The sequence below is a fragment of the Diaphorina citri genome, unplaced genomic scaffold (genome assembly GCF_000475195.1).
Source record: "Diaphorina citri unplaced genomic scaffold, Diaci psyllid genome assembly version 1.1 scaffold1136, whole genome shotgun sequence".
NCBI classification, from domain to species: Eukaryota; Metazoa; Arthropoda; class Insecta; order Hemiptera; family Psyllidae; genus Diaphorina; species Diaphorina citri.
Genome location: NW_007378565.1, coordinates 77,485 through 100,358, shown reverse-complemented (window position 1 = coordinate 100,358; position 22,874 = coordinate 77,485). Strand labels below are relative to the sequence as shown.

Sequence of the window (22,874 nt, the reverse complement as noted above, 5' to 3'; positions counted from 1 at the left end):
AGTGATTATTCTGAATACGTTCTGAAAACCTGTAGAGAGCCAGTTCAGACTCACTAGTGTAAGAGTAGACTATCTATAGATCCATTTACAAACCCATTACACTGATACTAAGTGAGGCAGGCATACAATCCATTTACTTACCTCATAGACATTCTCATGTTCCACTATATGGAGGGGACCCTCATTTGTTAATGACCCAGCTTCTAACTTCAGCCCCAACATCTTCCACTGTGTCGCCCAAGCTTTGTGTGGTCATACGGATCTGAAATAAAGAGTCGTGCTCTCATTAGTAAGTTGTTGGATAATGATAGTTTTCTCATCTTGTCTAGAACTCTAATGTTAATGAACTTACTCCTGGTAAATTTAGGCTCATGTCGGAATTGATTTTGGTATTTTCTCTGCCTCTGCCATAATAAAATGAAATTCTTATACTAAGTTGTTAAATGATTGAGGTATATCATCAAAATTTCTTTCATTTGAGAAAGATTGCACTTTCAAATTCGTACCATTTCCAATTATCAAATGGAAATTTAAAACCGCCTATACTTGATTGTTCATCACTAGTGTAAGAGTAGACTATCTATAGATCCATTTACAAACCCATTACACTGATACTAAGTGAGGCAGGCATACAATCCATTTACATACCTCATAGACATTCTCATGTTCCACTATATGTAGTGGACCCTCAGGACGAGGGGAAGGGGTCGAGGCACGGGATGGGGTTGTAGCCCGCGGTTTCCTATCCTTCCTCATAGCGGTTAGGGACTGCTGCCCGCTCGGCTTATCCTTGTCTTCGTCAGATTCAGAATCCCGGAAGTCAAAGATAGAAGTTTCCGACGAGCTTCGAACCCCCATCCCTCGCTCTAGAGCTCTCTTCTCTTCCTCTGTGCGGCTGGAAGAGAAAATACAACGTGTGAATCTATTTGTTTTCTATAGTCTCTATTAATTGTCAGGGCTCTCTAAAAGAATTTCGTAACCAGCCACATAATCTTTTCTTTCATTGTGAACTTGCTGTTTTATCAAGGAGGTCTTTCAAGTACTGCACTTGGAATTCCATGATTAAAATCATATACCCTAGGGTTGAAGATAAAGCTAAAAGCATCATGTGCCACCACTCTTGAGTTTTATTGATGTGAATCTATTTGTTTTCTATAGTCTCTATTAATTGTCAGGGCTCTCTAAAAGAATTTCTTGTAACCAGCCACATAATCTTTTCTTTCATTGTGAACTTGCTGTTTTATCAAGGAGGTCTTTCAAGTACTGTACTTGGAATTCCATGATAAAAATCATAGACCCTAAGGTTGAAGATAAAGCTAAAAGCATCATGTGCCACCACTCTTGAGGTTTATTGCATTTTATGTAATCAATAACCATTTTATGTAATCAAAATACTGACTACAAAGAAATTGAATATGAAACATGCCTCGGATAGCATTAAAATTTCCCCAAAACATGACGAAATAAACCATTGTACGGACTATAACATACCTTTTACGGAGAGGAATGGTTTGCTGATTTTCTTTGGAGAGTTTGGGAGGCAGATCAGCGCGAGTTGGACTGGCCGCCTTAGGAGGAGGAACTTTATCTGAAAGGAGAAAGTAGATTTGTTAAGTTCATAGGTTGAGATGATAGTTTGAATATTTTTAACGTATGAGGAGAACTCAAAGTGTTTCTTCAGAGGTTGATTTCCAGATTTCCACCCACCTTGTAAGAAAGGAATTTTGCTTTAGGGATCTTTTGAACTTCCTTTACTATAAATTGGGAGGCAGATCAGCGCGAGTTGGACTGGCCGCCTTAGGAGGAGGAACTTTATCTGAAAGTAGAAGATAGATTTGTTAAGTTCATAGGTTGAGATGATAGTTTGAATATTTTTAACGTATGAGGAGAAATCCAAGTATTTCTTCAGAGGTTGATTTCCAGATTTCCACCCACCTTGTAGGAAAGGAATTGTACTTTAGGGATCTTTTGAACTTTCCTTACTATAAAATAAAGAAAAGGTACCTACATATGATAGAACTCACCATTGGGGGAAGCACCAGGAGGTTGTGTCTTGGGTTCATTCTGCTTGAGTTCTGCCTTGGTTCTTATCCTTGCAGCTAGTACATTATCAAGCTCTGCAGACTTGATATTATCCACAGTGGGCATTCCATGGAACATATGCTCATAGGCTGTCAGCTTGGGTCCCAGTGGGTTAACATCCAGAGATGTTGGTTCAGGCTGATCCGCTCTACTGCGGTTGATAAAGTTGGACTTGTCGAATGATATGGCGTTGAACGGTGGAAGGTTCTGTCTACCCAGAGTAGGTGGGAAGTTGACATATGATAGAACTCACCATTGGGGGAAGCACCAGGAGGTTGTGTCTTGGGTTCATTCTGTTTGAGTTCTGCCTTGGTTCTTATCCTGGCAGCCAGTACATTATCAAGCTCAGCAGACTTGATATTATCCACAGTGGGCATACCATGGAACATATGCTCATAGGCTGTCAGCTTGGGTCCCAGTGGGTTAACATCCAGAGGTGTTGGTTCAGGCTGATCCGCTCTACTGCGGTTGATAAAGTTGGACTTGTCGAATGATATGGCGTTGAACGGTGGAAGGTTTTGTCTACCCAGAGTAGGTGGGAAGTTAGACGAGTGAGTTTCACTATGGGGTTGCGAGATCTCAGACTCATCTTGGGTTCAGGTTTCTGTGATTCTTTCCCCACACATCGGCTTCTCAGTTGTTTGGTTATGACTGGTTCTTCCTCTTCCTCCTCCTCTTCTTCTTCTTCCTCCTCGTCTGAATCACTAGAGGACTCCATCTCACTCAGACTAGGGCTTGAGCTACTCATGTCACGTACTGGCATTTCTCTCTTCACTTTAGGTCGCGGTCTAGGTTGTCTCTTACTCATGACTTCATCATCCGATGAGCTATCCTCTATGATGCGACGTCTTATTTTCAGCGATAGTTTCGGTACTCGTTTCTCTTCTTCACTTTCACTGGATAGTTCTTCCTTGATGTCAACTTTGCTTGGACCACTCGCAGGTTCGTTTGGTTCTTCAGCTTTGATGTCCTTCGTCTTGTCCGCCGCTTTGGTTCGTTGTTCCCCAGTCACATTATCTTCCAGAGGCACCGGGACATAGGCATATCCCACTTCGCGTTTCTTTGGTTTCGGTGGCGATTGTGTTTTCTTGCGCGCCTTCTTGAACAGGTTCTTGGGTTTCTTCTCCAGATAGGTGACAAAATCGGTGAACATGTTATCCCACATGACTTTGCTTGGACCACTCGCAGGTTCGTTTGGTTCTTCAGCTTTGATGTCCTTCGTCTTGTCCGTCGCTTTGGTTCGTTGTTCCCCAGTCACATTATTATCTTCCAGAGGCACCGGGACATAGGCATATCCCACTTCGCGTTTCTTTGGTTTCGGTGAAGATTGTGTTTTCTTGCGCGCCTTCTTGAATAGGTTCTTGGGTTTCTTCTCCAGATAGGTGACAAAGTCAGTGAACATGTTATCCCACATAGACTCTTCCACTGGTTCTGCATCATCCTGGAAATATGAAAACAAAACAATACTTGTAACTAATGGTTATAGGTCAAATGTACGAGTTGCGAGTTATCTGGGTAGAATAGAATAACATCAAGTATGCTGGGAAATGTGTGAGTTTATATTTTACACTCTTTGTTGTTCCTTTGCCCCGTAACATGCATACTTTACCTATTCAGTGTTTGTGCGAGTTATCTGGGTAGAATAGAATAACATCAAGTATGCTGGGAAATGTGTGAGTTTATATTTTACACTCTTTGTTGTTCCTTTGTCCTGTAACATGCATACTTTACCTATTTTTTATTATTAACAAGTTTCCATTTATATTTGATTGACAAAAAACTCATAACATACATTTTTCATATAAATGGTATACCCAGTTGTAGTCAGTATTTTGATTACATAAAATGGTTATTGATTGCATAAAATGCAATAAAACTCAAGAGTGGTGGCACATGATGCTTTTAGCTTTATCTTCAACCCTAGGGTCTATGATTTTTATCATGGAATTCCAAGTACAGTACTTGAAAGACCTCCTTGATAAAACAGCAAGTTCACAATAAAAGAAAAGATTATGTGGCTGGTTACAAGAAATTCTTTTAGAGAGCCCTGACAATTAATAGAGACTATAGAAAACAAATAGATTCACACGTTGTGTTCATAAATGATTCTAGTCTGAATTTATGCAAACAAAAAGATACAAACACTGAAAAGGCAATTGCAAAAGAACATAAGACTGAAGAACTTATGAATTTCAAAACCCAAAATAAAATACCATCGACTTCCTCCAAAGAAGAGCCGCAAAATCTATGTCTCGAAAAAAGTTCAAGTCAAGTTTCTGTAAATAGTAAAGACATATCTGTGATAGAATCACCCTTGAAAACAAACAAAGATAGGGTCTCCAATATGGAGATCGCCCAAGATCCCACTAGAACCCGTAGTCCTCATTATTTTACCCCTAAAGATAGAATTCTCAATTATGAGCATCAGAAAAGCATGCAAGCAAAAATCGTTGAAACTAAACAGCCGCAACCGTCAACAGCTGAATATCCATTGAAAAAGAAGATTTCATCGGAAATGATGATAATGGAACATCTTATGAAGAATGCTAATGCAGATCTTGACAAAGGAAAACTCCAGCCGCAACCGTCAACAGCTGAATATCCATTGAAAAAGAAGATTTCATCGGAAATGATGATAATGGAACATCTTATGAAGAATGCTAGTGCAGATCTTGACAAAGGAAAAATTGATACACTACATCTTCAACACGCTGACAATGAAAACACTGCTAGACCACTATTCAACTATGAAGCATATTTGAAGCAAAGGCAACTTCATCATACAACCGTGGAATATAAACCCGGACTTGAGTCGGTCAGATGCTTGACTAGACGTGGGGTCGTATGGGTATTGTTGTTTTTGCAACAGCTTCATATACTCCTTTTCCTGTAGACTAGCACGTGAGCTTGTTGAATCCAAACCTTTATCATTAACCCTCGATTGCTTTTTAACTGGTTTTGAATCTTTTTTCGGTGCTACATAGTTTGGATTCATGGCATCATAATTTCTGCTCTTATCCATGATTTGATTTCCACTTTCTGCAGACTGTTTCAAGATAAATCTCTCATATTCACTATATTTCTGCTGCTGTTGTTCATAATATTGTTGGAATTGAATGTCTTTGTACTTCTCTGCAGCTTGAACTTGGGATAATCCAAGGTCTTTTCTTTGGAAATTCAGACTAGCTTGAGGCAAGCTGACGTTTTTGTTGGGTTTAGCGTGATTGTATACTTCTTCCCTCGTGTTGTGGGCAGGAGGTGGTGCATGGCCTATTGCTGGCATGACAGTGGTTGTTTTGATTTTCTTATCATATGGCTCACTGGATTTGTTGGGTTTATATTCCACGGTTGTATGATGAAGTTGCCTTTGCTTCAAATATGCTTCATAGTTGAATAATGGTCTAGCAGTGTTTTCATTATCAGCGTGTTGAAGATGTAGTGTATCGAGTTTTCCTTTGTCAAGATCTGCATTAGCATTCTTCATAAGATGTTCCATTATCATAATTTCCGATGAAATCTTCTTTTTCAATGGATAGTCAGCTGTTGACGGTTGCGGCTGTTTAGTTTCAACGATTTTTGCTTGCATGCTTTTCTGATGCTCATAATTGAGAATTCTATCTTTAGGGGTAAAATAATGAGGACTACGGGTTCTAGTGGGATCTTGGGCGATCTCCATATTGGAGACCCTATCTTTGTTTGTTTTCAAGGGTGATTCTATCACAGATATGTCTTTACTATTTACAGAAACTTCACTTGAACTTTTTTCGAGACATAGATTTTGCGGCTCTTCTTTGGAGGAACTCGATGGTATTTTATTTTGGGTTTTGAAATTCATAGGTTCTTCAGTCTTATGTTCTTTTGCAATTGCCTTTTCAGTGTTTGTATCTTTTTGTTTGCATAAATTCAGACTAGAATCATTTATGCTATCAATTGGTATCTGGGGGTTTTCTATGTAGACTTTTCTATCTACATTTGGTTCAGTTTTCAGTGTTTGTATCTTTTTGTTTGCATAAATTCAGACTAGAATCATTTATGTTATCAATTGGTATCTGGGGGTTTTCTATGTAGACCTTTCTATCTACATTTGGTTCAGATTCACTTTGGTCACTTGATTCAGACGCATAGTTGAACTGATGTTTTCGGTTAGCTAATGTGGCTGCAACATGCTCTAGAATTTTGGTTGTTTCGTTATGATGAATATCCATGAAGTTTGTCACTCCTTTCTTACTACTTGAAACATTGCTTTCTTGGAAACTTGATTGGATTTCTTCACTAGCTACAGGTTTTTCTGGACGTGCAGGTTCATTCAAACATAGTGCTATTGGAGTTTCTTCACTTGTTTCCGCTTTACGGACTACTTCAGATTCTGAGGATTTGTCACTTGTTCGGTTGGGTAGATTGGAAGTTGCATTTTCGACGACGGTTTTACTACATTTTTCTCTCAACCGATTGATATGGGACTGTATAACATTTGCTTTGTAAAACTTCGAGTTTTCCTCTACGTCATTCTTCCCCCGAATATGAGTTTCAGATAAACCATTTCTTACATCCATATTTACTTCATTTTCACAAGTTTTCACGTTGATTGCATTTTTACTATTTTCCAAACTTGGCACATCAGGTATTTGTTTTTGGGATACTAAATTATTCCCATTATTTCCCTCACAATTTTCAAGTTTTCACGTTGATTGCATTTTTACTATTTTCCAAACTTGGCACATCAGGTATTTGTTTTTGGGATACTAAATTATTCCCATTATCTCCCTCACAATTTTCAGAGTCTAATGTGAATTCAGGACCTTGGCTTACTTCACTAGGTATGATATCTTTGGTAACAACTTTAGTTTCATGTTCAGCTGGTTGGGGGAACACGCATGTCTTTTCATTAGATATATTTTCAGCATGGTTTTCCTTGTCGTGATTTAAAGTGTCGTCTGCAGAACGATTGCTTTCGATTTTTGGTCACAATTTTCAGAGTCTAATGTGGATTCAGGACCTTGGCTTACTTCACTAGGTATGATATCTTTGGTAACAACTTTAGTTTCATGTTGAGCTGGTTGGGGGAACACGCATGTCTTTTCATTAGATATATTTTCAGCATGGTTTTCCTTGTCGTGATTTAAGGTGTCGTCTGCAGAACGATTGCTTTCGATTTTTGAGCATCATAGAGGATAGCTCATCCGATGATGAAGTCATGAGTAAGAGACAACCTAGACCACGACCTAAAGTGAAGAGAGAAATGCCAGTACGTGACATGAGTAGCTCAAGCCCAAGTCTGAGTGAGATGGAGTCCTCCAGTGATTCAGACGAGGAGGAAGAAGAAGAAGAGGAGGAGGAAGAGGAAGAACCAGTCATAACCAAACAACTCAGAAGCCGATGTGTGGGGAAAGAATCACAGAAACCTGAACCCAAGATGAGTCTGAGATCTCGCAACCCCATAGTGAAACTCACTCGTCTGGAAGATGAGAAAGTGACGTATGAGGTGAAGAAAACTGAAGAACCTGTAGTAGCCAAAGTAGAAGAGAAGAGAAGCAAGAGAAAGCTAGCACCAGTTGAGTATGCCAAGAGTTCCAAGCGAAGGAAACAAGATGATGTAAAAGAAGAACCAGAAACCTTGAAAGTAAAAGAAGAGAAGACGCCCAAGAAAAGCAAAGGCGAAGAGAACAAAGTGAAATCTGAAGAAAAGATTGACAAGTCCAAGAGTAAAAGTGACACCTCTAAATCTACAGCAACACCTGAACAAACCAAAGCAACACCTGAACAAGGTGAATGCAACAAACGTAAATCACAGAAACCTGAACCCAAGATGAGTCTGAGATCTCGCAACCCCATAGTGAAACTCACTCGTCTGGAAGATGAGAAAGTGACGTATAAGGTGAAGAAAACTGAAGAACCTATTGTAGCCAAAGTAGAAGAGAAGAGAAGCAAGAGAAAGCTAGCACCAGTCGAGTATGCTGAGTCTGAGATCTCGCAACCCCATAGTGAAACTCACTCGTCTGGAAGATGAGAAAGTGACGTATGAGGTGAAGAAAACTGAAGAACCTATTGTAGCCAAACTAGAAGAGAAGAGAAGCAAGAGAAAGCTAGCACCGGTCGAGTATGCCAAGAGTTCCAAGCGAAGGAAACAAGAAAGACGGGAACCTCCCCGACCCGCGGGTCAGTCAGCGTACCTGGGTTCAACTCCCGGTAGTAATGTACACATGGGCGCTGCTAGTACGATTAGCATGCATGGGATGAGTCCTGGAGCCAGTAACCTGCATAGCATGCCATCTCCTGGTACTGGCATGCATAACAAGGGTGCTAGTCTACATAGCATGAGTTCTCCGTCTGCGAGTAGCATACATAGTATGAATTCTCCCAATACCAGCAACCTACATAGTATGCCATCTCCAAATACTGGCAATGTACACAGTATGCCATCTCCTTCTGGTAGTAGTATACATAGTATGGCCTCCCCTAATACTAGTAATCTACATAGTATGAATTCTCCCACTGCCAGTAACCTCCATGGTATGGGTGCCAATAGTTACAATCCCTATGTAGACTATGCTGGTAAATATAAACCAGATCAGCACCCTGTCAAGAGACCTCCCTCAGATATAAATACCATCAGCCCAGTACCCTCCAAGTATGCTAAGGTTGAGAACTGGAGGCAGACCATCGAGTTCCAAATAGATCAGAAACTGGCAAAGGCTCAACAACAGCTACAACAGAATCAGGTAGCAGAGAAGAACTTACCACAACCACCAGTACCTGTAGACAAACAACCCAAGTATGTGTATAATGATCCTCAACAGCCAATGCATAGTCTGCCCTCTCCAAGTCTACCAACCATACATCCCATGCCTCATGGATCACTACCTAGCCCGAACTATCCTCAGCAACGTATGCCCCCACCTCAGCCACAGCACCTGCAGAAATCCCTGCATATCGTGACGTCACAACCTTCAGGTCTACCAGAGTCAGAGAGTCCAGGGAAGAGAACAAGGACTGAACTAAGACGAGATACCATCCGACGTGTGTTTGGTGATGATAGACCTGCCTCTGCCCCTCCTGCTACTCTCCCTCCAATAGAAACTCCACCCAAACCACAACCAGAGCCACCTAAACCATCCTCACCGAGCAAAGAACACCCGAAGAAGAAAAAGAAGCTAGAACACGGGAAGATGAAGAAGAAACTCTCGCCTGTTCCAAACCACAACCAGAGCCACCTAAACCAACCTCACCGAGCAAAGAACACCCGAAGAAGAAAAAGAAGCTAGAACACGGGAAGATGAAAAAGAAACTTTCGCCCGTCAGTCGAACAGGACTCCGTAGTGCTACCAAACTGAGAAGTAACAAAGTTCTTCTACAACGTATCCAGAAGAAGCGACGGTCTAGTCAAAGTAATGCAAACAAAGCACTCAACCTGGGACAGAACTGTCAGCAAAACAAAATAGACCAGGGGCTTGTGTCACACGATGGAGAAACGTCGAGTATTCTGCCTAGGAAACATATCAAGATGAAAACAATGCGACGGAAATTCAGATCGTCTGGGTTCGACTATATCCGGAAGAAGAAAAAGAAAAAGCACAGCAAGAGACATCTAGGAGAGGACTTACACAAGAAGGTAAGAAACAATCAAGTATAGGCGGTTTTAAATTTCCATTTGATAGTTAGAAACGGTACGAATTCGAAAGAGCAATCTTCGAACTTGGTATAAGAATTTCATTTTATTATGGAAGATGTGAAGAGGGAGAAGGAGGTATAGAGGGTTGTTGTAAAGAGGGGAAGGGGGGTATAGAGGTTTGATGAGGAGAGGAAGTAGGTATAGAGGTTTGATGTGAAGAGGGAGAAGGAGGTATAGAGGTCTGATGAGGGGAAGGAGGAGGTATAGAGGTTTGATGAGGGGTTGAAGGAGGTATAGAGGTTTGATGAGGGGAAGAAGAAGGTATGGAAGTTTGATGTGAAGAGGGAGAAGGAGGTATAGAAGCTAGATGAGGAGAAGGAGGAGGTATAGAGGTTTGATGTGAAGAGGGAGAAGGAGGTATAGAGGTCTGATGAGGCGAAGGAGGAGGTAAAGAAGTTTGATGAGGCGAAGGAGGAGGTATTGAATTTGGATGTGACGAGGGAGAGGGAGGTATAGAATTGTGAAGGGGGGAGGGTGATGGAGGTACTTCTTGGGGAGAAGGGGGGATTGAGCTATGGTAAGGGGATGCAGGCACAGAGTTATGTACAGGTGAAGGAGGAATAGAGGTATGTGGTGACATCGGGACATGATGGGGAAACACAGAATGCTGTGAGTTCAGAGGGTAATGTTGTTGACCATGTTGTGCGTGAGGAGAGGAAGGAATAGAATTATACGGTGAGAGAGGCACTGTGCTATGAGGTGAATTGGTAATGGAACCTTTGGGAGAAGGTGAATTACTGTTCTGGGATGCTGTTGGATCTTTGGGGGACGGTGGAACTTTATATTGACTGGAAGATTGCAAGGTATTGAGTGGAGAAGTAAGCACTGAACTTCTAGGAGATCCACCAGTACTGTGTGGTGATGGAATTAACAAGTCTCGAGAATAAGGTGATGCTGTTAGATGATGAGATGACTGTAACTTAGTCCTATGTGGTGATACGGACGACCTTCCAGGGAGAGATCTATTTGATAGCATATCATTCTGCTGCTGAGGGTAGTAAGATCGACTACTGTTGACATCTACAGGATCTGATAACTGTTGAGTTGCACCAGAGTATTGTTGAGCTTGGAAATTATAAGAATTCTGATCGCCAGAACTATGCTGCTGGATAGATGAATCATTCTGAGCTTGAAAATTATTGCCAGCTGCCATGGAATTAAATTTATCACTAATAAATGAGGACGAGGGGTAAGAAGTTTTCATCTGATTATCAGAACTCATTGTTTTGTTGTCATTGGGTGGATAACCTGATGCTAAAGTATATACTTTTGCTGACGACACTCTTTTAATTTATGTAGGTGATAATTGGGATCAAATACACGAAACGGCCAATGTAGATATCAATAAAGTTAATAAATGGTTTAAAGAAATGTCTCTTCATATTAGTCCTGAAAAAACCAACTATATGACTGTTTCATTAAACAATAGAGGCCAACCCCAAGATTCTTCAATAACTATACATTCATCAAATTGCTGTACAAGTAATATTAATAATAATGTATTATCATGCAGTTGTACTCCATTACAACGTGTTGATAATTTTACTTATCTTGGCGTTGAAGTGGATAAATATTTTAAATGGAGTAAACATATAACCAAATTAAATTCTAAAATAAGGAAGTTAATGTATTTGTTTGCTAAAATTAAAAGAATAGGTGACATAAAAATAATAAAAATGTTATATTTTTCTTTTGTACAAAGCATTCTACAATATGGCATTATAGCATGGGGAAGTGCTTGTAAAACTACTTTAGAGACATTAAGAAGATCACATAATATTATATTAAGAATTATTTTATCTAAAGATCGCATGTACTCTTCTGCATTACTTTACAAAGAGTTTGAAGTTTTTGACATTACTCAGCTGTATCTCTATAAAATGTTACATTTCATGAACAAAAGTGAAATTTCAAATACAGTTCCGAGAGTTGAATAGTTTTTGACATTACTCAGCTGTATCTCTATAAAATGTTACATTTCATGAACAAAAGTGAAATTTCAAATACAGTTCCGAGAGTTGAAACAAATACCAGACAGGCTGGATCTGCCTTAGCTTTACCTGTTCATAAAACAATAATTAAAAAACATTTCCCAGATCCAAAGTCCAACGCGTTAACAACTGCACCACTGAGGTACTGAGGTTGGTTAAATCATAACTTAATGGATAATCGTTTTCGCGGGTGTGTGGAACATCTGAAAATCGTCTTGGTTCTCTATTCTGACAATTTAGAATCCACCAATATTTTAGGTTCCCAAAATCTATATAGCTATATCCCCATCTAACACCCTCCCATTTTCTCTTCCCTCAGGACGCTGTGGCATACTGTCTGGAGAAGTTCTCACACGGTCCTGCACCAAAGGATAACGCAGGCTACACTCCACTACATGAGGCAGCATCACATGGGTGGCTAGACATAGCTAGATTACTACTCATGTACGGAGCAGACCCTAGTGATAGTGCTATTGGGGGCATTAGGTAAGTTTTATCCTTGATCAATTACCTACCACTCAACTTTTTTTTACCCCCCGAGAGGTTTGATAGAGGGAACTATCAATAGAGAAGCTCTTATTGTCCCGGAATTGAAGAAAAGATATGATAGGAGAAAGCCATCCGTTTCGAGAAAGAATCCTATTTGCTTAGAATAAAGGTCGCCCGAAGTGGGAATCGAACCCGCAACCTATCGCTTAAAAGACAAAGGCGCTACCAACCAAGCTAACTAGGCTGGTGAGCGAGCTTTATCCTAAATAGATAAGGTTCGTTCTCGGAACGGCTGGATTTCTCCTACCCTGTCCTCTCGATTGGGGATGATAAAACATCAGTAGTTCAAGTTCCCCCAATCAAACCTCTCGGACAAAAGGTTTTTTTTCTTTGTTTCATGTATCTTATAATAATTATGTTTCAATTTCAATCTCTCCTTCCAGACCTCTCCACGATGCTGCGGAGAAGGGATGTGTGGAGATGGTGCGTCTCCTGTTATCCTATGGAGCTGATCCTCTCCTTGCATCCTACGCAGGACATACCCCCCTATCCATTAGGAAAAGATTGACAAGTCCAAGAGTAAAAGTGACACCTCTAAATCTACAGCCACACCTGAACAAACCAAAGCAACACCTGAACAAAGTAAATCTGAACAAGGTGAAAGCAACAAACGTACCTCTAGACAAAGTCTACGTACGAAGAAGCAGAAAGCTATGGAGGCAGAGAAAGATGCTAAGATGAAGGAAGAGAAGAGACCAGGCTGGGAAGAAGAACTGTATGCATTCAAGCGATCCTTACGTATGCCTGCCTCCCTGATCAAGATCACAAGACCACCAGGCTGGCCTAAATCTTCTGCCTCTCTCCCTGATCTTGACTCTAGATCTGCCTCTCCTCTCACATGTGATTCATTTGATATGAGTGAAGAGAAGAAACCAGAGGGAGAGGAAGGTAACCACAAGACATCCTTCCTCAACCAACTCGCACAACGCTATGGAGCTAACAAGAAAGGTAAAGGAAAGAAGAAAGGAGAAGCACTTCTGCCTCTCTCCCTGATCTTGACTCTAGATCCGCCTCTCCTCTCACATGTGATTCATTTGATATGAGTGAAGAGAAGAAACCAGAGGGTGAGGAAGGTAACCACAAGACATCCTTCCTCAACCAACTGGCACAACGCTATGGAGCTAACAAGAAAGGGAAAGGAAAGAAGAAAGGAGAAGCTTCTACCCCTGGAGAGCAGAAGTGTAAGATTATTCCACAAGCAGGTCACGTGACACGACTCCTAACACCTCGTCTGGATGATACCCCAGAGTCTTGAAGGAAGAGAAGAGACCAGGCTGGGAAGAAGAACTGTATGCATTCAAGCGATCCTTACGTATGCCTGCCTCCCTGATCAAGATCACAAGACCACCAGGCTGGCCTAAATCTTCTGCCTCTCTCCCTGATCTTGACTCTAGATCTGCCTCTCCTCTCACATGTGATTCATTTGATATGAGTGAAGAGAAGAAACCAGAGGGAGAGGAAGGTAACCACAAGGCATCCTTCCTCAACCAACTGGCACAACGCTATGGAGCTAACAAGAAAGGTAAAGGAAAGAAGAAAGGAGAAGCATCTACCCCTGGAGAACAGAAGTGTAAGATTATACCACAAGCAGGTCACGTGACCCTTCTGCCTCTCTCCCTGATCTTGACTCTAGATCCGCCTCTCCTCTCACATGTGATTCATTTGATATGAGTGAAGAGAAGAAACCAGAAGGAGAGGAAGGTAACCACAAGGCATCCTTCCTCAACCAACTGGCACAACGCTATGGAGCTAACAAGAAAGGGAAAGGAAAGAAGAAAGGAGAAGCATCTACCCCTGGAGAACAGAAGTGTAAGATTATACCACAAGCAGGTCACGTGACATCATTAGATGTCCCGTTTGTTACATCACTACTATGACTTGTGATGGAATTTTTACTATTCACAGCCTGTTTGTTTTCATCTACACTTGGAAGTAAAGAGCTATGAACATTATCTTCAGGGGTTCTACTTTTTAAATCACATCCTTTTTCTACTTCATTATTTTCAATCGTACTGTTTATGTTTTCTTCTCATTAGATGTCCCGTTTGTTACATCACTACTATGACTTGTGATGGAATTTTTACTATTCACAGCCTGTTTGTTTTCATCTACACTTGAAAGTAAAGAGCTATGAACATTATCTTCAGGGGTTCTACTTTTTAAATCACATCCTTTTTCTACTTCATTATTTCCAATCGTACTGTTTATGTTTTCTTCAACGTTGTTGCTTGGCTTTGTAGATGTACTTCTATTTAGATTTTCTTCACGAGTACATGTGTTTTCATCATCTTGTTTCACATGAACATCAAACTTACTACGAATATCACTGCTTGGCTTTGTAGATGTACTTCTATTTAGATTTTCTTCACGAGTACATGTGTTTTCATCATCTTGTTTCACATGAACATCAAACTTAATACTAATATCACCTTCACTTTTTGAGTTTGAATTTGGAGTCTCTCGTTCATCCTTTGTTGGAACACTTGTAGCAGTAAGCTCTACATTCTCTGCATTCTGGGGGCCCTCTGGAAGATCAGGTTTAGGACTCTCAGGTTTTTCCAATTCAGGTGTTTTCAGTCTTTCTGGTTCAATTTGAGCGATGCGTTCTTTATTTTCTTTCTCCTCTGAGTTTTGATTCAGAGTCGGGAAAACTTTCGGAGAAACAGAGTCAGGCCGCCTCAGACTCAAAAGCGTTTGGAATTCGACAGTAGGAGATTTGACACATTGTTCTAAATCAACTTTCGGAGAAACAGAGTCAGGCCGCCTCAGACTCAAAAGCGTTTGGAATTCGACAGTAGGAGATTTGACACATTGTTCTAAATCCATAGGAGTCGGAATATCGAGAGAGTTGTTCATTGTGGACACTGATGAAGTTGTTTCTGAAGTCTTGGTTACGTCTTGTGACTCAGGTACGGGCGTCTGGACCTCAGGACATGGCTCGTCAGACGAAGGCTGTGGCAGGTCAGGCTCACTTTCTTTTCCACTCTGAAGTTCAGTGCTGTTCGTCTCAATATTGTCAGTTGGAGGATCTACTACAGATTGAGATGTACATAAAGGAGTGGTAGGTGTGGAGAGTGAGTGAGGGGACTCGGGAATGGAAGCTTGAAGTGAATTGGGTGGTTGCTGAGATGATGGTGATATGGAAGGTTGAGTTGATTGCATTAGGGAGTTGGTAGGATCTTGGGCATTACTATGAGATGAACCTTCATCAGATGGCGTTAGAGAGCTTTGATGTGGAGAAGGAGGTATAGAGGTCTGATGAGAGGATGATGGGAGTTGGTAGGATCTTGGGCATTACTATGAGATGAACCTTCATCAGATGGCGTTAGAGAGGTTTGATGTGGAGAAGGAGGTATAGAGGTCTGATGAGAGGATGATGGAGGTATGGAGGGTTGATGTGAAGAGGGAGAAGGAGGTATAGAGGGTTGTTGTAAAGAGGGGGAGGGGGGTATAGAGGTTTGATGAGGAGAGGAAGTAGGTATAGAGGTTTGATGTGAAGAGGGAGAAGGAGGTATAGAGGTCTGATGAGGGGAAGGAGGAGGTATAGAGGTTTGATGAGGGGTTGAAGGAGGTATAGAGGTTTGATGAGGGGAAGAAGGAGGTATGGAAGTTTGATGTGAAGAGGGAGAAGGAGGTATAGAAGCTAGATGAGGAGAAGGAGGAGGTATGGAAGTTTGATGTGAAGAGGGAGAAGGAGGTATAGAAGCTAGATGAGGAGAAGGAGGAGGTATAGAGGTTTGATGTGAAGAGGGAGAAGGAGGTATAGAGGTCTGATGAGGCGAAGGAGGAGGTAAAGAAGTTTGATGAGGCGAAGGAGGAGGTATTGAATTTGGATGTGACGAGGGAGAGGGAGGTATAGAATTGTGAAGGGGGGAGGGTGATGGAGGTACTTCTTGGGGAGAAGGGGGGATTGAGCTATGGTAAGGGGATGCAGGCACAGAGTTATGTACAGGTGAAGGAGGAATAGAGGTATGTGGTGACATCGGGACATGATGGGGAAACACAGAATGCTGTGAGTTCAGAGGGTAATGTTGTTGACCATGTTGTGCGTGAGGAGAGGAAGGAATAGAATTATACGGTGAGAGAGGCACTGTGCTATGAGGTGAATTGGTAATGGAACCTTTGGGAGAAGGTGAATTACTGTTCTGGGATGCTGTTGGATCTTTGGGGGACGGTGGAACTTTATATTGACTGGAAGATTGCAAGGTATTGAGTGGAGAAGTAAGCACTGAACTTCTAGGAGATCCACCAGTACTGTGTGGTGATGGAATTAACAAGTCTCGAGAATAAGGTGATGCTGTTACATGATGAGGTGACTGTAACTTAGTCCTATGTGGTGATACGGACGACCTTCCAGGCAGAGATCTATTTGATAGCATATCATTCTGCTGCTGAGGGTAGTAAGATCGACTACTGTTGACATCTACAGGATCTGATAACTGTTGAGTTGCACCAGAGTATTGTTGAGCTTGGAAATTATAAGAATTCTGATCGCCAGAACTATGCTGCTGGATAGATGAATCATTCTGAGCTTGAAAATTATTGCCAGCTGCCATGGAATTAAATTTATCACTAATAAATGAGGACGAGGGGTAAGAAGTTTTCATCTGATTATCAGAACTCATTGTTTTGTTGTCATTGGGTGGATAACCTGATGAATGTAAATTAGAGTCTTGCTGTTTGGTGGAAACATTGGTTAATCGATTATCCAGAGTCGTTGCCTTTCCTCCTTGGCCTGGAAACTGGCCTGTGTTCCTGTAGTTATAGTCCATACGGAAACATTGGTTAATCGATTATCCAGAGTCGTTGCCTTTCCTCCTTGGCCTGGAAACTGACCTGTGTTCCTGTAGTTATAGTCCATATTCTGGTAGGATTGATGACTCCTGTTGTCTATTGATTTGCTGTTAGGACTTTGGGAAGTAGCACCAGGATGAGAGTATCTAGGATCCGCAAAGTTCAAGTCTTTCATGTAAGAGGAATGCAGACTTTCAGACGATGCGTAAGAAATCAACCGATTATCAAGAGGAGAATTTGAATTCAGTTGACTTCCTGGATATCGGTTATCAGATGGAGATGCCATGTTCAAGTTGTTTAGTGAGTAGGATTGTTTCATGGACGGATTTCTGGGTTGAGTCATTGCAGGTTGCATTCTATCATTTATTTTATAGTCATACTGAGCTATGTTTGGTAAACTGTCAGTTCGCTTATGTTCTGCATAAGGATAGCGAGCAGCTGATTTAGCACCTTTACTACTTTTATTTGGTGGGGGGTTTTGCTGCTGGACATTTTTACTAGATTCTCTTTGAAAGCTCTTTGTTGACTCGGGAATATATTGACCACCTGAATTTGAAGTGTTTAAATGTGCAGAATTTTGATAGGGGTTTCCAGATTTGACATTCACATCAGGTAGATTCTGAATCTGCTGAGGAACTTTGAACCCATCATGATCACGTATTGACGAGAAATCACCCTGTGCTCCTTGAGGACTATTAAACATTTGATAAGGACTAACGGTGTTATTGTTATTACCAGTGTTAGTTCTATACCCTGGTGTCAATGTCTTATTATCACCTTGACCATAGCCATAATTTTGTCCTGAAGAATTCTGATATTGGGGTTTAACTTCCATAGGTTGGAAACTAGGTTGAGCATTTGAACTAACTGGAACAGACATGGATTGTAATTTCTTCGAGTATAGGTCTGTGGCTGCTTCAGTTCTTGGTTTGGATTTATTATTCTGGTATTCAGGTTTGTTCAGCCAATCAGACGGTGGCATTTGGGTCATACCGCTATAACCAGTCATTTTGTTGGGATCATTTGGTTTTGGCACAGGACTCTGCTTACTAGGTTGACCTTGACCTTGAGGTGTGTACTGTTGCTGAGAATAGCCAGACGTCAAGTCTTTGAAGTTGGGTAGCGGAGTATAGTTATTATAGTTTTGACTTGGCTTGATATAGTTGTCCAAATGCTTTTGACTATTAGGCTCAGGGAACATTGCAAACCTACTATCGCTGTAGGTGGCGGCATTGGCTTTGATAGGCTGAGGTACTAGATAACTTGGTTGACTATTGCTAGGGGGGTCCGCCGGCCTTTGGTTAAACGTATTGAAATTGTTGCTTTGTTGATCAGGATAAGGTGTGGCTGAGTTTGTTGGATAGCTGGAATTATTATACTGATAAGCAGGGTTAGATGATTCAGGGTAACTAGCAGCCTGGTAGCCACCCTGGTTATACATTCCCTGCTGAGCTTGTCCTGTATATCCTGTAGTATTATCATTAGGTCTTGTAGTCCTGCTTGCAGTGGCTCTGTAGTTCACGGCGGATGATATTGCTGCAATGGGTGGCAGGTTATGCTTCCCAGCAGGTTGGTTATTAAAACCATAGTTACTGTATTGATTGCTGTTCATGTTTCACTTCTCTCTTGCGTGTCAGGTCTTCATTTTCAACTAATTCTCTTCGTAAACATGGTTGTCACTTTTCACATGAATCTGGTTTCTGATCTGCAAGGAGAGAAAAATTAAATAAATTAGAGATACAGTTTCATTTACAAGGTAAACATCAGAGAGCAATATAACTGAAAGTTATTGATCAAAATATCCACGTTAATTTCAGCACTCTAATACTTACACTCGTAGGTATCAAATATCTACTATCTAGTAGTTTATATGTAACTACGGACGAGTAAGTTATTTCAGCGTAAGTACTCGTACTAGCTATCTACTATCTAGTTCTAGTAGTTTATAACTACGTACGTACGAGTAAGTCATGTTTTAATCTTTTAGTCCCACTAAGTTCAACTCACTCTGCACCGAAAACTTACCGCTGGATTAGACACTCTGCAGCTGCTCCGTAGAAAAGTAGCTGTTCATCTCGACCTGAAATCAATGGAGAATACTAGGTCAAACATAACCCTGAACAACTAATAACCTGTAGTGCATAAATACGCAAGTTCCTTTTAGTTACTTTGGTAAAAAGGAAAAGATACGTAGGTAGAGAGGGAAATTATAAAATAGAAAACATGATAGTAATAATGCGGAGAGGAAAATGGAAGAAAATTACACAACTTTAAACGATAACTCGAACATAATGGAAAATGAGATAAAAGAGGAAAAGACGCTGACTAAACTACTTTCTCTCCTTCCTCTCATTGCTTTTCTCTTTCCCTTCTTGTTCTTCTTACCTCTCTCGTTTGTCTCCCCCCCGTTATTATTCCAAGTCAAACAGCAAATAAAGCACGAGCAGAAGGATAAGGTCAAGGATGAATAATAATATGTACATTCCCAACATAACATGTAAAACAGGACTGTATTAAAATTTTTGATTCTCTGTACGAGGTCTTTATCTTTTCGTTCGGAAAAAATGCTAATTCAAATGCACACTATGTGCCCTATAAGTAGTAGGTACGCACAAAACCCCGGACACAATATGAGACGTAATTCCCAAAATTACTATCAAGGTGTGAAAGATAACACCAAGAAGATCTACAATCCAGGTATTACTAGGTATTAAAAAGACGCTGACTAAACTACTTTCTCTCCTTCCTCTCATTGCTTTTCTCTTTCCCTTCTTGTTCTTCTTACCTCTCTCGTTTGTCTCTCCCCCCTTATTATTCCAAGTCAAACAGCAAATAAAGCACGAGCGCAGAAGGATAAGGTCAAGGATGAATAATAATATGTACATTCCGAACATAAAATGTTAAACAGGACTGTATTAAAATCTTTGATTCTCTGTATGAGGTCTTTATCTCTTCGTTCGAAAAAAATGCTAATTCAAATGCACACTATGTGCCCTGCAAGTAGTAGGTACGCACGAAAGCCCGGACACAATATGTGACGTAATTCCCAAAATTCCTATCAAGGTGTGAAAGATAACACCAAGAAGATCTACAATCCAGGTATTACTAGGTATTAAAGGAGTATATACTTACCACAAGCGGAGACAGCAAGCTGAAATTCAGGCTCATTCTGCGGGTTCGCAATATCTGAAATCAAAAATAAATGCTATGTTTAGAATATGTACATTCCCAACATAACATGTAAAACAGGACTGTATTAAAATTTTTGATTCTCTGTACGAGGTCTTTATCTTTTCGTTCGGAAAAATGCTAATTCAAATGCACACTATGTGCCCTATAAGTAGTAGGTAGGCACAAAACCCCGGACACAATATGAGACGTAATTCCCAAAATTCCTATCAAGGTGTGAAAGATAACACCAAGAAGATCTACAATCCAGGTATTACTAGGTATTGAAGGAGTATACTTACCACAAGCGGAGACAGCAAGCTGAAACTCAGGCTCATTCTGCGGGTTCGCAATATCTGAAATCAAAAATAAATGCTATGGTTAGAATCTGACACAATTTTCTCCGAAATCATTATTTCCTAGTGAGAAAACTTGTTATGCTTCACACGATCTTTTATTTTGGAATCCTACGTAGTGAGCTTTTCTCCTGTAAAACGGTTCCGTAAGTGAGAAGAGGAACAAAATCCTGAGAAATTTTTCCCTCGGAAATTTAGGTACATCAAGATTTTACTTCTAACGAGGTTTAAGGAAGGATATTAATTAAAAGTGCTCATTATAATTTACCTATACTTTGCAAGTTCCAAGTTAAAGGACGGGTTAAGCTTCTACGAATTTACGAAGTTCCAAGTCTACTAGATTCTCTTTGAAAGCTCTTTGTTGACTCGGGAATATATTGACCACCTGAATTTGAAGTGTTTAAATGTGCAGAATTTTGATAGGGGTTTCCAGATTTGACATTCACATCAGGTAGATTCTGAATCTGCTGAGGAACTTTGAACCCATCATGATCACGTATTGACGAGAAATCACCCTGTGCTCCTTGAGGACTATTAAACATTTGATAAGGACTAACGGTGTTATTGTTATTACCAGTGTTAGTTCTATACCCTGGTGTCAATGTCTTATTATCACCTTGACCATGAGCTTGAGAACATTTGATAAGGACTAACGGTGTTATTGTTATTACCAGTGTTAGTTCTATACCCTGGTGTCAATGTCTTATTATCACCTTGACCATAGCCATAATTTTGTCCTGAAGAATTCTGATATTGGGGTTTAACTTCCATAGGTTGGAAACTAGGTTGAGCATTTGAACTAACTGGAACAGACATGGATTGTAATTTCTTCGAGTATAGGTCTGTGGCTGCTTCAGTTCTTGGCTTGGATTTATTATTCTGGTATTCAGGTTTGTTCAGCCAATCATACTAGATTCTCTTTGAAAGCTCTTTGTTGACTCGGGAATATATTGACCACCTGAATTTGAAGTGTTTAAATGTGCAGAATTTTGATACGGGTTTCCAGATTTGACATTCACATCAGGTAGATTCTGAATCTGCTGAGGAACTTTGAACCCATCATGATCACGTACAGATTAGATTAGGAAACACTGGTTGTGGTGTAGACGAACTTGTCGTGACATGGCGTAATGTCTTGCTCTGCAGACCATGACCATGGTATGATAACATGACAGGTTCAAATGGTAAAGATACTCGCAAACTGAGAGTCTTCCGGTTTGATTCCCGCAAGATTGATTTGAAGAAATAAAACGGCACTGCACTTGGAAAAGTAACTGAAGAAACATGCTCCATGCTCATCATCAGAGGTACATACATATTTACCGACTTAAAGATAGTCCAGTCTGAGTACCCAAAAACAAAACAATGCTTAAATTTAAATAAATAACCGACTTTCTTCATGAAACTATGAAAGGCATAAGCATCACCTATGAGAAATTATAAGAACGGAAAAATTGTCCTGATTACGAATATTGCACTATGACATACTTCAATCAAAATCTAAAAATCTCAGGAAATAAATGATAAACAACCCCCAATCCCTTTCAGAGAAGGGTGAGCATAATAATGTAGCTATACTGCTATACATCCGAGCACATAAGGGATAGAATGAAGACCAACTAATGACAAATGAGGGTACTATAGTACTATGTTTTCCGTTCTCTCCTAAATAAAACACTAGGTAGTCTAGAATTCTAGACTCTTCTTGCTCCAATTCGTTCCAGCACAAGACGAAATAAAGGACCATATGTGAGATACGAATACGACCCAAGACCCAACCTGGAATATAAGCATTTCCAAGCCCGAGCAATTAGTTTCGTTATTTCTCCCGCTCGGATAGGCAACACGCAACACTCGCGGTTGAAAGGGTCGTTAACATCTAGCCATTAGGAGTTTAATAGTGGGGTACTGTTACATCAGTGCCGAGGATGTTATTGCTCCCTTCCTATACAAATCCTCCATGCTTTTCATGCTATCCACCTTACCTGTTCTGGAATCCAACCTCTGAACTTAGAGCTACCTCTGCATTTTAAAAGAGAGAGTTTATCAAAAATTTACCTCAATTGCAACAATGTAAGGATTTCCTGCAATCTGATTGGTTCCTTCATTTTGGGTTGATGACTCATTGCTGTCACATTGATCTGGATGAACTATAGGAGAAAGGAGAATGCATAAAGAATACGATTAGCACTGTAACCTTTGTTTACTCGTAGATCTACTGTGACACACATGATGTCTTAGCTTAGAGGAAAAGCCTTCGCCACT

General features: G+C 40.6%; 3 protein-coding genes and 1 long non-coding RNA gene across 4 annotated transcripts; 2 read left to right on the top strand and 2 right to left on the bottom strand.

Moving 5' to 3' along the window:
- Nucleotides 1-181: 181 nt before the first annotated feature.
- LOC113469562 lies at nt 182-7,039 on the bottom strand. Its single transcript, XM_026827389.1, has 9 exons — nt 6,080-7,039; nt 4,829-5,967; nt 3,262-3,523; nt 2,609-3,015; nt 2,462-2,564; nt 2,025-2,330; nt 1,492-1,588; nt 649-895; nt 182-262 (listed from the first exon to the last, which is right to left on the bottom strand). The coding sequence occupies exons 1-9, from the start codon at nt 6,633-6,635 to the stop codon at nt 182-184; spliced, it is 3,198 nt and encodes a 1,065-aa protein (XP_026683190.1). The 5' UTR covers nt 6,636-7,039.
- A 208-nt stretch (nt 7,040-7,247) lies between these two features.
- LOC103514413 (uncharacterized protein DDB_G0286299-like) lies at nt 7,248-13,962 on the top strand. The gene is made up of 3 exons (XM_008479290.2): nt 7,248-7,847; nt 12,889-12,974; nt 13,549-13,962. Exons 1-3 carry the CDS (start codon nt 7,277-7,279, stop codon nt 13,960-13,962), a joined length of 1,071 nt encoding a protein of 356 aa, XP_008477512.2. The 5' UTR covers nt 7,248-7,276.
- Nucleotides 12,068-12,704, top strand: LOC113469563. The gene is made up of 2 exons (XR_003392931.1): nt 12,068-12,228; nt 12,675-12,704. It is a non-coding gene; the product is annotated as an uncharacterized LOC113469563 (long non-coding RNA).
- A 345-nt stretch (nt 13,963-14,307) lies between the features above and the next one.
- Nucleotides 14,308-20,612, bottom strand: LOC103514412 (ras guanine nucleotide exchange factor Y-like). The gene is made up of 5 exons (XM_026827388.1): nt 20,556-20,612; nt 19,111-19,165; nt 17,072-18,790; nt 15,602-16,982; nt 14,308-15,494 (listed from the first exon to the last, which is right to left on the bottom strand). The coding sequence occupies exons 3-5, from the start codon at nt 18,695-18,697 to the stop codon at nt 14,308-14,310; spliced, it is 4,194 nt and encodes a 1,397-aa protein (XP_026683189.1). The 5' UTR covers nt 18,698-18,790; nt 19,111-19,165; nt 20,556-20,612.
- Between the last annotated feature and the right edge of the window lie 2,262 nt (nt 20,613-22,874).

Excerpts from the sequence above, each read along its gene's own strand:
- LOC113469562 (XM_026827389.1), bottom strand. The coding sequence starts at position 6,635 with ATGGATGTAAGAAATGGTTTATCTGAAACTCATATTCGGGGGAAGAAT. Across the intron at positions 3,016-3,261 it reads ACCAAACGAACCTGCGAGTG|GTCCAAGCAAAGTTGACATC; the intron begins GTCCAAGCAAAG and ends AACCTGCGAGTG. Across the intron at positions 2,565-2,608 it reads TAACTTCCCACCTACTCTGG|TCCAACTTTATCAACCGCAG; the intron begins GTAGACAAAACC and ends TCATTCGACAAG.
- LOC103514413 (XM_008479290.2), top strand. The coding sequence starts at position 7,277 with ATGAGTAAGAGACAACCTAGACCACGACCTAAAGTGAAGAGAGAAATG. Across the intron at positions 7,848-12,888 it reads CAAAGCAACACCTGAACAAG|GTGAAAGCAACAAACGTACC; the intron begins GTGAATGCAACA and ends AATCTGAACAAG. Across the intron at positions 12,975-13,548 it reads AGAAAGATGCTAAGATGAAG|GAAGAGAAGAGACCAGGCTG; the intron begins GAAGAGAAGAGA and ends AGAGTCTTGAAG.
- LOC103514412 (XM_026827388.1), bottom strand. The coding sequence starts at position 18,697 with ATGAACAGCAATCAATACAGTAACTATGGTTTTAATAACCAACCTGCT. Across the intron at positions 16,983-17,071 it reads TGGATAATCGATTAACCAAT|GTTTCCACCAAACAGCAAGA; the intron begins GTTTCCGTATGG and ends CGATTAACCAAT. Across the intron at positions 15,495-15,601 it reads TCTAACGCCATCTGATGAAG|GTTCATCTCATAGTAATGCC; the intron begins GTTCATCTCATA and ends CATCTGATGAAG.